The sequence below is a fragment of the Corella eumyota genome, chromosome 5 (genome assembly GCF_963082875.1).
Source record: "Corella eumyota chromosome 5, kaCorEumy4.1, whole genome shotgun sequence".
Classification (NCBI taxonomy): Eukaryota; Metazoa; Chordata; class Ascidiacea; order Phlebobranchia; family Corellidae; genus Corella; species Corella eumyota.
Window position 1 is genome coordinate 6168629 of NC_137494.1, and position 14860 is coordinate 6183488.

Consider the following 14860-nt stretch of genomic DNA (forward strand, 5'->3'; position numbering starts at 1 on the left):
TCGCAAAAATTTTCAGTAAAACAAAAGTTTGAGGTAATTTTTATTTTGGGTTTAATTAGGTCACGTGATATTTTTGGCCAATGATATTGCATACAAATTTAAAAAATAAAATAAAAAAATTTAAATCGAAAAATAATTGTTGTGTTAGAACCGCACAGGTCCAATTACAGTGTTTACAAAATATTTTTCGAAATATTTAATATTCATAAAAGTTATGAAATTTTTATTAAAAATTTATGAAATCTCAAAACCTAAAATTTTGTATTTTATTACACGCGCATTGGCCTAACTAACATTCAAAATAAAACATTTCGCGAAAATTTTCAGTAAAACAAAAGTTTGAGGTAATTTTTATTTTGAGTTTAATTAGGTCACGTGATATTTTTGGCCAATGATATTGCATACAAATTTTTTTAAAAAAAATTAAAAAATTTTAAATCGAAAAATAATTGTTGTGTTAGAACCACACAGGTCCAATTACAGTGTTTACAAAATATTTTTCGAAAATATTAATATTCATAAAAGTTATGAAACTTTTATTAAAAATTTATGAAATCTCAAAACCTAAAATTTTGTATTTTATTACACGCGCATTTGGCCTAACTAACATTCAAGATAAAACATTTCGCGAAAATTTTCAGTAAAACAAAAGTTTGAGGTAATTTTTATTTTGGTTTTCATTAGGTCACGTGATATTTTTGGCCAATGATATTGCATACAAATTTTTTGAAAAAAAATTAAAAATTTTAAATCGAAAAATAATTGTTGTGTTAGAACCGCACAGGTCCAATTACAGTGTTTACAAAATTTTTCAAAAATAATAATATTCATTAAAGTTATAAAACTTTTATTAAAAATTTATGAAATCTATCTCAAAACCTAAAATTTTGTATTTTATTAGACGCACATTGGTCTAACTAACATTCAAGATAAAACATTTCGCGAAAATTTTCAGTAAAACAAAAGTTTGAGGTAATTTTTATTTTGGGTTTAATTAGGTCACGTGATATTTTTGGCCAATGATATTGCATACAAATTTTTTGAAAAAAAATTAAAAATTTTAAATCAAAAAATAATTGTTGTGTTAGAACCGCACAGGTCCAATTACCGTGTTTACAAAATATTTTTCGAAAATATTAATATTCATAAAAGTTATGAAACTTTTATTAAAAATTTATGAAATCTCAAAACCTGAAATTTTGTATTTTATTACACGCGCATTGGCCTAACTAACATTCAAGATAAAACATTTCGCGAAAATTTTCAGTAAAACAAAAGTTTGAGGTAATTTTTATTTTGGGTTTAATTAGGTCACGTGATATTTTTGGCCAATGATATTGCATACAAATTTTTTAAAAACAAATAAAAAATTTTAAATCGAAAATCAATTGTTGTGTTAAAACCGCACAGGTCCAATTACTGTGTTTACAAAATATTTTTCGAAAATATTAATATTCATAAAAGTTATGAAACTTTTATTAAAAATTTATGAAATCTCAAAACCTAAAATTTTGTATTTTATTAGACGCGCATTGGCCTAACTAACATTCACGATAAAACATTTCGCGAAAATTTTCAGTAAAACAAAAGTTTGAGGTAATTTTTATTTTTGGTTTAATTAGGTCACGTGATATTTTTGGCCAATGATATTGCATACAAATTTAAAAAAAAAAATAAAAAATTTTAAATCGAAAAATAATTGTTGTGTTAGAACCGCACAGGTCCAATTACCGTGTTTACAAAATATTTTTCGAAAATATTAATATTCATAAAAGTTATAAAACTTTTATTAAAAATTTATGAAATCTCAAAACCTAAAATTTTGTATTTTATTACACGCGCATTGGCCTAACTAACATTCAAGATAAAACATTTCGCGAAAATTTTCAGTAAAACAAAAGTTTGAGGTAATTTTTATTTTGGGTTTAATTAGGTCACGTGATATTTTTGGCCAATGATATTGCATACAAATTTTTAAAAAAAATTTTAAATTTTAAATCGAAAAATAATTGTTGTATTAGAACCGCACAGGTCCAATTACCGTGTTTACAAAATATTTTTTAAAAATATTAATATTCATAAAAGTTATGAAACTTTTATTAAAAATTTATGAAATTTCAAAATCTGAAATTTTATATTTAATTAGGCGCGCATTGGCCTAACTAACATTCAAGATAAAACATTTTACAAAAATTTTGAGTAGAACAAAAGTTTGAGGTAATTTTTATTTTGGGTTTAATTAGGTCACGTGATATTTTGGGCAATGATATTGCATACAAATTTTTTGAAAAAAAATTAAAAATTTTAAATCGAAAAATAATTGTTGTGTTAGAACCGCACAGGTCCAATTACCGTGTTTACATAATATTTTTCAAAAATATTAATATTCATAAAAGTTATGAAACTTTTATTAAAAATTTATGAAATCTCAATACCTAAAATTTTGTTTTTTATTAGACGCGCATTGGCCTAACTAACATTCAAGATAAAACATTTCGCAAAAATTTTGAGTAAAACAAAAGTTTGAGGTAATTTTTATTTTGGGTTTAATTAGGTCACGTGATATTTTTGGCCAAGGATATTGCATACAAATTTAAAAAAAAAAATTAAAAATTTTAAATCGAAAAATAATTGTTGTATTAGAACCGCACAGGTCCATTTACAGTGTTTACAAAATATTTTTTGAAAATATTAATATTCATAAAAGTTATGAAACTTTTATTAAAAATTTATAAAATCTCAAAATCTGAAATTTTATATTTAATTAGGCGCGCATTGGCCTAACTAACAATCAAGATAAAACATTTTGCAAAAATTTTGAGTAGAACAAAAGTTTGAGATAATTTTTATTTTGGGTTTAATTAGGTCACGTGATATTTTTGGCCAATGATATTGCATACAAATTTTTTTAAAAAAAATTTAAAATTTAAATCGAAAAATAATTGTTGTGTTAGAACCGCACAGGTCCAGTTACCGTGTTTACAAAATATTTTTCGAAAATATTAATATTCATAAAAGTTACGATACTTTTATTAAAAATTTATGAAATCTCAAAACCTAAAATTTTGTATTTTATTACACGCGCATTTGGCCTAACTAACATTCAAGATAAAACATTTTGCGAAAATTTTTAGTAAAACAAAAGTTTGAGGTAATTTTTATTTTGGTTTTCATTAGGTCACGTGATATTTTTGGCCAATGATATTGCATACAAATTTTTTGAAAAAAAATTAAAAATTTTAAATTGAAAAATAATTGTTGTGTTAGAACCGCACAGGTCCAATTACAGTGTTTACAAAATTTTTCAAAAATAATAATATTTATTAAAGTTATGAAACTTTTATTAAAAATTTATGAAATCTATCTCAAAACCTAAAATTTTGTATTTTATTAGACGCACATTGGTCTAACTAACATTCAAGATAAAACATTTCGCGAAAATTTTCAGTAAAACAAAAGTTTGAGGTAATTTTTATTTTGGGTTTAATTAGGTCACGTGATATTTTTGGCCAATGATATTGCATACAAATTTTTTGAAAAAAAATTAAAAATTTTAAATCGAAAAATAATTGTTGTGTTAGAACCGCACAGGTCCAATTACCGTGTTTACATAATATTTTTCGAAAATATTAATATTTATAAAAGTTATGAAACTTTTATTAAAATTTTATGAAATCTCAAAACCTGAAATTTTGTATTTTATTAGACGCGCATTAGCCTAACTAACATTCAAGATAAAACATTTCGCGAAAATTTTCAGTAAAACAAAAGTTTGAGGTAATTTTTATTTTGGGTTTAATTATGTCACGTGATATCTTTGGCCAATGATATTGCATACAAATTTTTTAAAAACAAATAAAAAATTTTAAATCGAAAAATAATTGTTGTGTTAGAACCGCACAGGTCCAATTACCGTGTTTACAAAATATTTTTCAAAAATATTAATATTCATAAAAGTTATGAAACTTTTATTAAAAATTTATGAAATCTCAAAACCTAAAATTTTGTATTTTATTAGACGCGCATTGGCCTAACTAACAATCAAGATAAAACATTTTGCAAAAATTTTGAGTAGAACAAAAGTTTGAGATAATTTTTATTTTGGGTTTAATTAGGTCACGTGATATTTTTGGCCAATGATATTGCATACAAATTTTTTTAAAAAAAATTAAAAATTTAAATCGAAAAATAATTGTTGTGTTAGAACCGCACAGGTCCAGTTACCGTGTTTACAAAATATTTTTCGAAAATATTAATATTCATAAAAGTTATGATACTTTTATTAAAAATTTATGAAATCTCAAAACCTAAAATTTTGTATTTTATTACACGCGCATTTGGCCTAACTAACATTCAAGATAAAACATTTTGCGAAAATTTTTAGTAAAACAAAAGTTTGAGGTAATTTTTATTTTGGTTTTCATTAGGTCACGTGATATTTTTGGCCAATGATATTGCATACAAATTTTTTGAAAAAAAATTAAAAATTTTAAATTGAAAAATAATTGTTGTGTTAGAACCGCACAGGTCCAATTACAGTGTTTACAAAATTTTTCAAAAATAATAATATTTATTAAAGTTATGAAACTTTTATTAAAAATTTATGAAATCTATCTCAAAACCTAAAATTTTGTATTTTATTAGACGCACATTGGTCTAACTAACATTCAAGATAAAACATTTCGCGAAAATTTTCAGTAAAACAAAAGTTTGAGGTAATTTTTATTTTGGGTTTAATTAGGTCACGTGATATTTTTGGCCAATGATATTGCATACAAATTTTTTGAAAAAAAATTAAAAATTTTAAATCGAAAAATAATTGTTGTGTTAGAACCGCACAGGTCCAATTACCGTGTTTACATAATATTTTTCGAAAATATTAATATTTATAAAAGTTATGAAACTTTTATTAAAATTTTATGAAATCTCAAAACCTGAAATTTTGTATTTTATTAGACGCGCATTAGCCTAACTAACATTCAAGATAAAACATTTCGCGAAAATTTTCAGTAAAACAAAAGTTTGAGGTAATTTTTATTTTGGGTTTAATTATGTCACGTGATATCTTTGGCCAATGATATTGCATACAAATTTTTTAAAAACAAATAAAAAATTTTAAATCGAAAAATAATTGTTGTGTTAGAACCGCACAGGTCCAATTACTGTGTTTACAGAATATTTTTCGAAAATATTAATATTCATAAAAGTTATGAAACTTTTATTAAAAATTTATGAAATCTCAAAACCTAAAATTTTGTATTTTATTAGACGCGCATTGGCCTAACTAACATTCACGATAAAACATTTCGCGAAAATTTTCAGTAAAACAAAAGTTTGAGGTAATTTTTATTTTTGGTTTAATTAGGTCACGTGATATTTTTGGCCAATGATATTGCATACAAATTTTTAAAAAAAAAATAAAAAATTTTAAATCGAAAAATAATTGTTGTGTTAGAACCGCACAGGTCCAATTACTGTGTTTACAAAATATTTTTCGAAAATATTAATATTCATAAAAGTTATGAAACTTTTATTAAAAATTTATGAAATCTCAAAACCTAAAATTTTGTATTTTATTAGACGCGCATTGGCCTAACTAATATTCACGATAAAACATTTCGCGAAAATTTTCAGTAAAACAAAAGTTTGAGGTAATTTTTATTTTGGGTTTAATTAGGTCACGTGATATTTTGGGCAATGATATTGCATACAAATTTTTTGAAAAAAAATTAAAAATTTTAAATCGAAAAATAATTGTTGTGTTAGAACCGCACAGGTCCAATTACCGTGTTTACATAATATTTTTCAAAAATATTAATATTCATAAAAGTTATGAAACTTTTATTAAAAATTTATGAAATCTCAAAACCTAAAATTTTGTTTTTTATTAGACGCGCATTGGCCTAACTAACATTCAAGATAAAACATTTCGCAAAAATTTTGAGTAAAACAAAAGTTTGAGGTAATTTTTATTTTGGGTTTAATTAGGTCACGTGATATTTTTGGCCAAGGATATTGCATACAAATTTAAAAAAAAAAAATTAAAAATTTTAAATCGAAAAATAATTGTTGTATTAGAACCGCACAGGTCCATTTACAGTGTTTACAAAATATTTTTTGAAAATATTAATATTCATAAAAGTTATGAAACTTTTATTAAAAATTTATGAAATCTCAAAATCTGAAATTTTATATTTAATTAGGCGCGCATTGGCCTAACTAACAATCAAGATAAAACATTTTGCAAAAATTTTGAGTAGAACAAAAGTTTGAGATAATTTTTATTTTGGGTTTAATTAGGTCACGTGATATTTTTGGCCAATGATATTGCATACAAATTTTTTTAAAAAAAATTAAAAATTTAAATCGAAAAATAATTGTTGTGTTAGAACCGCACAGGTCCAGTTACCGTGTTTACAAAATATTTTTCGAAAATATTAATATTCATAAAAGTTATGAAACTTTTATTAAAAATTTATGAAATCTCAAAACCTAAAATTTTGTATTTTATTACACGCGCATTTGGCCTAACTAACATTCAAGATAAAACATTTTGCGAAAATTTTCAGTAAAACAAAAGTTTGAGGTAATTTTTATTTTGGTTTTCATTAGGTCACGTGATATTTTTGGCCAATGATATTGCATACAAATTTTTTGAAAAAAAATTAAAAATTTTAAATTGAAAAATAATTGTTGTGTTAGAACCGCACAGGTCCAATTACAGTGTTTACAAAATTTTTCAAAAATAATAATATTTATTAAAGTTATGAAACTTTTATTAAAAATTTATGAAATCTATCTCAAAACCTAAAATTTTGTATTTTATTAGACGCACATTGGTCTAACTAACATTCAAGATAAAACATTTCGCGAAAATTTTCAGTAAAACAAAAGTTTGAGGTAATTTTTATTTTGGGTTTAATTAGGTCACGTGATATTTTTGGCCAATGATATTGCATACAAATTTTTTGAAAAAAAATTAAAAATTTTAAATCGAAAAATAATTGTTGTGTTAGAACCGCACAGGTCCAATTACCGTGTTTACATAATATTTTTCGAAAATATTAATATTTATAAAAGTTATGAAACTTTTATTAAAATTTTATGAAATCTCAAAACCTGAAATTTTGTATTTTATTAGACGCGCATTAGCCTAACTAACATTCAAGATAAAACATTTCGCGAAAATTTTCAGTAAAACAAAAGTTTGAGGTAATTTTTATTTTGGGTTTAATTATGTCACGTGATATCTTTGGCCAATGATATTGCATACAAATTTTTTAAAAACAAATAAAAAATTTTAAATCGAAAATCAATTGTTGTGTTAGAACCGCACAGGTCCAATTACCGTGTTTACAAAATATTTTTCGAAAATATTAATATTCATAAAAGTTATGAAACTTTTATTAAAAATTTATGAAATCTCAAAACCTAAAATTTTGTATTTTATTAGACGCGCATTGGCCTAACTAACATTCACGATAAAACATTTCGCGAAAATTTTCAGTAAAACAAAAGTTTGAGGTAATTTTTATTTTTGGTTTAATTAGGTCACGTAATATTTTGGCCAATGATATTGCATACAAATTTTTTAAAAAAAAATTAAAAATTTTAAATCGGAAAATAATTGTTGTGTTAGAACCGCACAGGTCCAATTACTGTGTTTACAAAATGTTTTTCGAAAATATTAATATTCATAAAAGTTATGAAACTTTTATTAAAAATATAAGAAATCTTAAAACCTAAAATTTTGTATTTTATTAGACGCGCATTGGCCTAACTAACATTCAAGATAAAACATTTCGCAAAAATTTTCAGTAAAACAAAAGTTTGAGGTAATTTTTATTTTGGGTTTAATTAGGTCAAAAGGTCGCGCGAACAATTCAATGTACGCGAAATAAAAAAACGTTTTTTGTTCTTCTGATTATTTTCGAAAATTTCTTTATCTTGAGCATTAGTCATACCAAAACAGTTCTAAAAAAATTTAAAAATCAATGTCATAAATTTGTCATAACTCTTGGAAATATTAATGTTTGCTAAAAAATTTTTTCAAGCACGGCTTTTAGAACAGTGCGGTTTTATTGGTATAGTTATCTTTTGATTTAAAAAAAAAAAATTTGTTTTAACTTTTTTACTAGTGTACTAGGTCACGTGATCATATGACCGGCTCTATGTACGCAAAATACAAAAAATTGGTAAGTTGATTAATTTGAGGAGTTGGGAACCAAACCTCGGAACTCAGTACTGAGAGTTGTGAGCCTTTCGCACTGAGCTAACTGCCACGACCTTTCAATGATGCAAAATTGTATACATAGCTTAAGTAAGCACTTGTAATAATAAAAAAACTAGATTTATTTGATAAATAAAATATGGTTCGAAAATATTTGATTATTTTTAACATAATTTTTTATAAATAAAAAAAGATATGCACAAACATTAACTAAGAATATTACAAACCTTTGATTTTTAATAAACAAACAAGCATTTATATATATTATACAAACAAAAACTAATATTTAACCCAGTTTTAAGTTGGTGATATAAGGATATAAATTATAGTAAATTTTAAATTCTTAAAATTAAATTTTATTAAATAAACAAGCATTTAAATATGATAAATAAACGAAAATTATTTTTCTAATATGTTTTTTAATTACTTATATTATAAAATACATCATACCAAATTTTTAATGCTTAATGTCGAACTTTAATTTTTAATGAACAAACCAGCATTTAAATATAAAAAACAAACAAAAATTATTTTTTAATTTATTTTCGAATTATAAATATTATAAGATAAAACCGACCAAAATTTAAAAACCTAATAACAATCTTTAAATTTAAATAAACAAACACCTATTAATTAGTAATTAGTGACAAAAATTAAATTCGTTTTTGAGTTACTAATATCATGATATACAATTGACAAAAATTTAAGAAATTAATAACAACCTTTAAATTTTAATAAACAAACACCTATTATTAAGTAATTAGTGATAAAAATTAAAATTTATTTTTAAGTTAGTAATATCATAATATACAATTGACCAAGATTTAAAAAATTAAAAACAACCTTTAAATTTTAATAAACAAACACCTATTAATTAGTAATTAGTAATAATTAAATGTCGTAAATAGGAGGTTTGCGATTCGTTGGGATAATAACAAACATACTAAAAATTTAGAACTTTTAGTTTTAAAGAAGAAAAGTTATCGTCTTTCAAAATTCTGACTAGAAAGAATAAAAACAATAATAATAATAAATACACTGACAATAACAATATGTAAAAGAATATTTAGGTAAATATAATAATTAATTATTACTTTTTAAGTAAAAAAAAATCATGTTTTCAACTATATGTTTAAAAAGTATTTGCAAAAAAAAATATTAACTTGTTCAAAACGTTGTATATTTTTGATAACCTGAAGATGTGAGTTTTTATTATAAGTTTATTTACTTTTAACACATAAAGAATGTGGGCTTTAAATTGGCAAAATCTTTATATTGAAAGTGATAAAGATTTTAAGTTAAAACGTAGATGCCTACAAACGAATTCGTTTTCTTTTGAGAAACATTCCTTCTCTTTAACCTCATCAAGAGAGGCGCGCGCGCATTGATTAAATTCACGCCGAGATTGTAATTTTCAGCCCCGGGTTCGCAAGAAGCGCAAGGAATTCTAGAAACTAAGACACGTGGCTCTTTCTAGTCAAGACCGCGTGGTAGAAGGTCACTGAAATTTAACTCAGCTTATATCAAGTTAAATCGTCAATTTTCGATGTTTTTCGCAACAATTTTACAACAAAATCAGAAGATATAGTCTAATAATTAAAATCGTTATACTTAATTCATGTAATATTCGTAATTAATTAATTTTTATCCGTTTCTTAATTTATTTATAAAGAAATATTTAAAAAATGATTAAATGATTTTAAACCATATTTTATTTATAAAAACAATCTAGTTTAGCTTTACTATACATTTTAAGTTTTTAAATTTTGTAACTTAATATTATTATTATAATACTTATAATACTTCACCAATTGGTGTTTACCTTTAGTTTGCTTTATCCATAAAATGTAAAACAAATCCTGCTTGTTTGCATCTCTTTTATTGTAACAATAACAACAAACCTTGTTTACATCAGTTCGGCGTCCAGTCGATAAATTTTTCGTGTGCCTGCCAAGTATTTTAAAAACTAAGTAATAAACAAGTTTTTTGTTGCCATTTAGACAATAAATATGTTCACACTTAAATATTGCTGGGTTTTTTAATTTTACAAAATTAATTTTGTTTCGAAACCAAATAAATGGCATCTACACATTGCATAAATTAGGATAGCCTATACAGCTATCTGTTTAACTGGTTTAAATGGTTATTCGTTAAAAAACTATTCCGTTTAATCCATTTTTATCTTGTTACATTTTAGCTATTATTATATACAGTGCAAAATAAAATTTATATAATTCGACTGCAATTACTTCAAACTAAAATTCATTTTAATTAAACCGCATTTACGAAAAAAAAACTTTAAAAATTATTTAATTTCTTAATAATAATTATTTATTTTTTCATGAAACTTAGTATGCAAATTTGCCAAATTAAACTTTTTTGTTTTTGAGATCTAATTAACATTTTGCACACTAATAGACGTATGCTTTTTAGACGTATAGGTACAGATAAACTTAAAAACGTGAATTTCTAGAAAAATTTTAAAAAGTCCAAGGTGTTCGATTACTAATATGTTTTAAAAAAAGTTACTGTATATAGGTTTAGTATATAAAAAGAAATTCAACTTCAAATTCTTCTTGTATTTTTTAAAATATTCACAATGCAAATAAACATAAAAAACGAGAGGTTTAAAAATTGTATAACACGGGCATATTAATACAGTTGATATATCTTATCTCTTATGTTCATAATTGTTTTATATACAAATCGTTTTATATACAAATTGTAACACTTGGTATATATTTTGAGTTATTGCAGTAGTACGAAATTCTTACAGTATTCGGTACTCTACAGTACATATTAAAATAAGTAACTTAAAGCTTTATGTTTTAGCTGAGTAATACTTATATAATAAATACACAAACGCCAATATCACGGTGCAAACGAAAAAACATAAACGATATCTAAACTAAAAAAAAAATTTTAAGAGTAATAGCTTCTTAATAATCTAACCTAACTTTAAAATAAACTTATTGGAAAATAACCATAAATCAAAAAAATATTGTGAAAAACTAATAAATAATTCCTAAAAATTAACTGATCATTAATTAAATAACTTATTAGGCACAACGGCAAAAATTATGAAATATATTTTAAAAAAGATGTTTCAAAAATGTTTTTGTGATTTGTTATTTAAAAATATATTTCCCAATTGGATGCATAGAAAAAAAATTATTTTAATTATTTTATGAGCATTGTGTATGGTTAGATATCAAATATGTGTTAAGTGATAATATTAAATGCAATATTCAGGCCCCTATAATATAACAATTGTAACTTGTACAAAAAGTTTTTAAAAAATGTGTAGTCAACAGTATGTTCAAAAAATTAAAACTAGTTCACAGTAATCACCAAATGCTAAAAGGCTGATTAGCTATTGCAATATAAAAAAAACTAGCTATTAAAGCAAGCAGATCAGGTAAAACTTAATTTTGAACTTTTTACAACGCAATTGTTTAATTTAAAAATGAAAAACTAAAAAGCAAAAAAATACAAAAATATGAACAAAAAATAATATTTTCGATTTAAATAAACTAATCTTAATTTGCTCTTTAATAAAATAAAAAATATATATACGTGTTTTCCCATTATTACAAATTATATCAAACCAATACCACAAAAATACATTTTTACCAAAAAAAACTTTGTTTTACAAAGAATTATCGCTGATTGGTCAATGGCAAATATTGTACACCAAGTGACTCCTTGCATTCTTCAAATGAAGGATTGTAAGGTATATCATCCCAAGATGGTATAGGCCAATGGTATTTAGATTTGGGAACACAGTCTCTTGTTGTAAAATCTTTATTGAGGCATAACTCTATTTGAACCACAGCTTGTGTGCTCTTATCCTGCATACAGTAACTTTGTTTATATTTAATAATTTGGGTCAAATCTTTCACAATATAAAGATAAACATACTGCAAAAATGTTTGTCTTAACCTATTTGGGAAAATTGTTTTTTTACAACAATTTTTTTAAAATTTGACCTAACTTTGCTTTAAAATTTGCAATGGGTAGTAATTTAGCAATTACTTTATAAAATGCCCTCTACTATGTACACTACTCCCTTTCAGTAAAAAAGAGACAACAATAACAGCTTTTTCAATTCAGCAAAAACAATATGGAGGAAGTGTTACACCATTATACCACACAGCATTGTCTTAAATATAAAAGATTTCCGGATATTTAAAAACTAGTCCAACATTTTAATACATAATAAATATTAAAATATAAAGTTAACTGGGTATATAATAAAATATAAAACTGGTGATAAAAGTTAACAATCTTTAACCAAATATACCTTTGCAAATATACATTGTATGTTAATATGGGTTTTAGTGAAGCCTTCAATTGCTGCTCGTATATCTTGTAACTGAAATTAATAAAAAATTAGTTATTTATTCTTAAAAAAGAAGTATAATTTTTTACATTGTTTCACACCTACCTTGTATGTTTTAGAAGATGGTAGTATTCCACTATTTTCAAGTATTCTAAAAAAAATAAACATTGTGTTTTTTTTTATTTATTTTTTTTAAATAGCTTATATGCTAAACTTTTTTACCGCAATAAAGTAAAATTCTTTATGCAATATTAATTTAATATATAAATAAATATATGCAAGTTCAAAAATGAATTTACATACGATTTATAATCAAATTTTAGATTAAGTTCCAAAGCTTTCTGGAAATAAAGATGTTCAGATGATAAAGCAGGAAGAGAAGTAGCACAAGTTCCATGTTTTATCCATTCGTGTTTCCTATAATTAAAATATTTACAATTGAGCTTTTTAGGAACGTTTTTTTTGTTCTCTTACTATTATGATAATTTTAAAAAATGTAAAAAAGGGCCTAATTTAACTTACCAAAAGTCACATTTAGGAGTATTATCAATTAAATTAGGCCATCTTGCCAACATTTCATTTTCTAAATCCTTAAAAAAACAAATGTGCTAATAAACATAAATTCTATATGTATATATATAAATACATATACAAAATTTAAAAAAGTTGTTTTTTTTAGTAAAAATAATTTATATTACGTTCAAAACACAAGGCTATGAAAATTTAGGAAAGTTTATAATAAATAGATATAAACTTAGGTTATATATATTTTATGTAATACAAAATATAAAACCAAACTTATGTAACACCATGTGTTACAGATGTAACTTACATAAATTTTTGACTCCAAAAATGGGCTTGAATTATTGCAATAAAATGGTCCAGAACCATCTTCACGACTTGGCCTAAAAATAAATTTATTTCTTTTTTAAAATTAATGATATATATATGTATGTTTTTACTTTTATAGGCTAGAATGTATAATGCAAAAATAATATAAATAACAACATATGCTATCCAAACATATTTGTTATTGTTAAAAATACTAAATACCAGAATAATATAAGTCTAGTCATTATTAATAGGCTACTATATAAAAAAGTTTAAACATATTGCTTACCAAATGCCATGAACTGTCCAAGTTTGAACAACTTTGTTCATTAAACAAGTTTCTCTTTGTGTGTTCTAAATAAAAAAATTCATTTGTGGATACCATGTCGTAAAAATCTAACTTTTATGTTAAATATAAAATAGGTCTAAATATTAAAAAATAAAACTTATCGAATATAAGTATTAAATTATTATATACAGTTTTATTTTACCAAAATACAACTTTTTAAAATAAAATATTTATTCCATACAAAATAAAATAAATAGCCCTTACAATTATTTAAAATATAAAAACAAATTGAAATGTTATATATTTTTTTTGTATATATACATTTTTATCCTCGATGTGGGAAAGTCGAATATGCGACTTAAACATAGAGTAACAACTGTTACTCCGACCTAGTCTCGAGATGCCTTTAGCAGTTTTGGATATTATAGATTATAATTGCCTGGTAATTATGCTGCTGATTAAGTGCTGGCTCAGCAGGAGTTCATACCGTTTATAGCGACTTACTCAAGGGCGCTACAGTATGAGAGCAATTGGGATTAAACCCACGACCTCATGGTGGTGTAGCAAGTGTTCTTACCACTATACCACGCTGCCGGTCAATATATATTTATAATTTTAAATACACGGTCAGTGTGATTCTTATACACATATTTAGATAAAAAAACAAAATCATCTTTAAATTGTATAATACTTACATTAATATCAACACATGCTGCTTGTGGCCACTGTTGTGCATACACGATAAAATCCCAGGTATTTCCAGAGTGTTGCATTAACGAGAAAGTTATAACGATTCCGACACAGAAAAAGGCTTGTAATAATGTTTGATAGCAAGACCTCATTTTTTTTTCAAATGTTAGATTCTATTAACACAATTATTGCGTAAAAATAAATGTAATTTTACTATACAAAAGTAAAGACCTTTTTAAAATTTAAACCAACAATTTAAAAACTTTACACCTAAGAAAGCTTTTAAATTAGTCTAAACTGCCCGAATAACCCAAAAAGCTATCGTCAGATAGCTAAAATGAATTACAAATATATCACAGCTACAATTAACTTACAATTGTCCCTTTACACTATTACTAAAGCGAAAGGTTACTACGATATTTGTATTGAAAGAAAGCCGACAATCCTAAATACAATGACGTCATGCAACACTCGACCG

At 24.1% G+C, this 14860-nt stretch overlaps 1 protein-coding gene across 1 annotated transcript; it reads right to left on the reverse strand.

Moving 5' to 3' along the window:
- Nucleotides 1-10800: 10800 nt before the first annotated feature.
- On the reverse strand, nucleotides 10801-14600 carry LOC145752590 (ribonuclease Oy-like). The gene is made up of 8 exons (XM_082568897.1): nucleotides 14388-14600; nucleotides 13693-13757; nucleotides 13405-13477; nucleotides 13095-13162; nucleotides 12876-12989; nucleotides 12678-12723; nucleotides 12534-12605; nucleotides 10801-12081 (listed from the first exon to the last, which is right to left on the reverse strand). Exons 1-8 carry the CDS (start codon nucleotides 14532-14534, stop codon nucleotides 11890-11892), a joined length of 777 nt encoding a protein of 258 aa, XP_082425023.1. The 5' UTR covers nucleotides 14535-14600; the 3' UTR covers nucleotides 10801-11889.
- Between the last annotated feature and the right edge of the window lie 260 nt (nucleotides 14601-14860).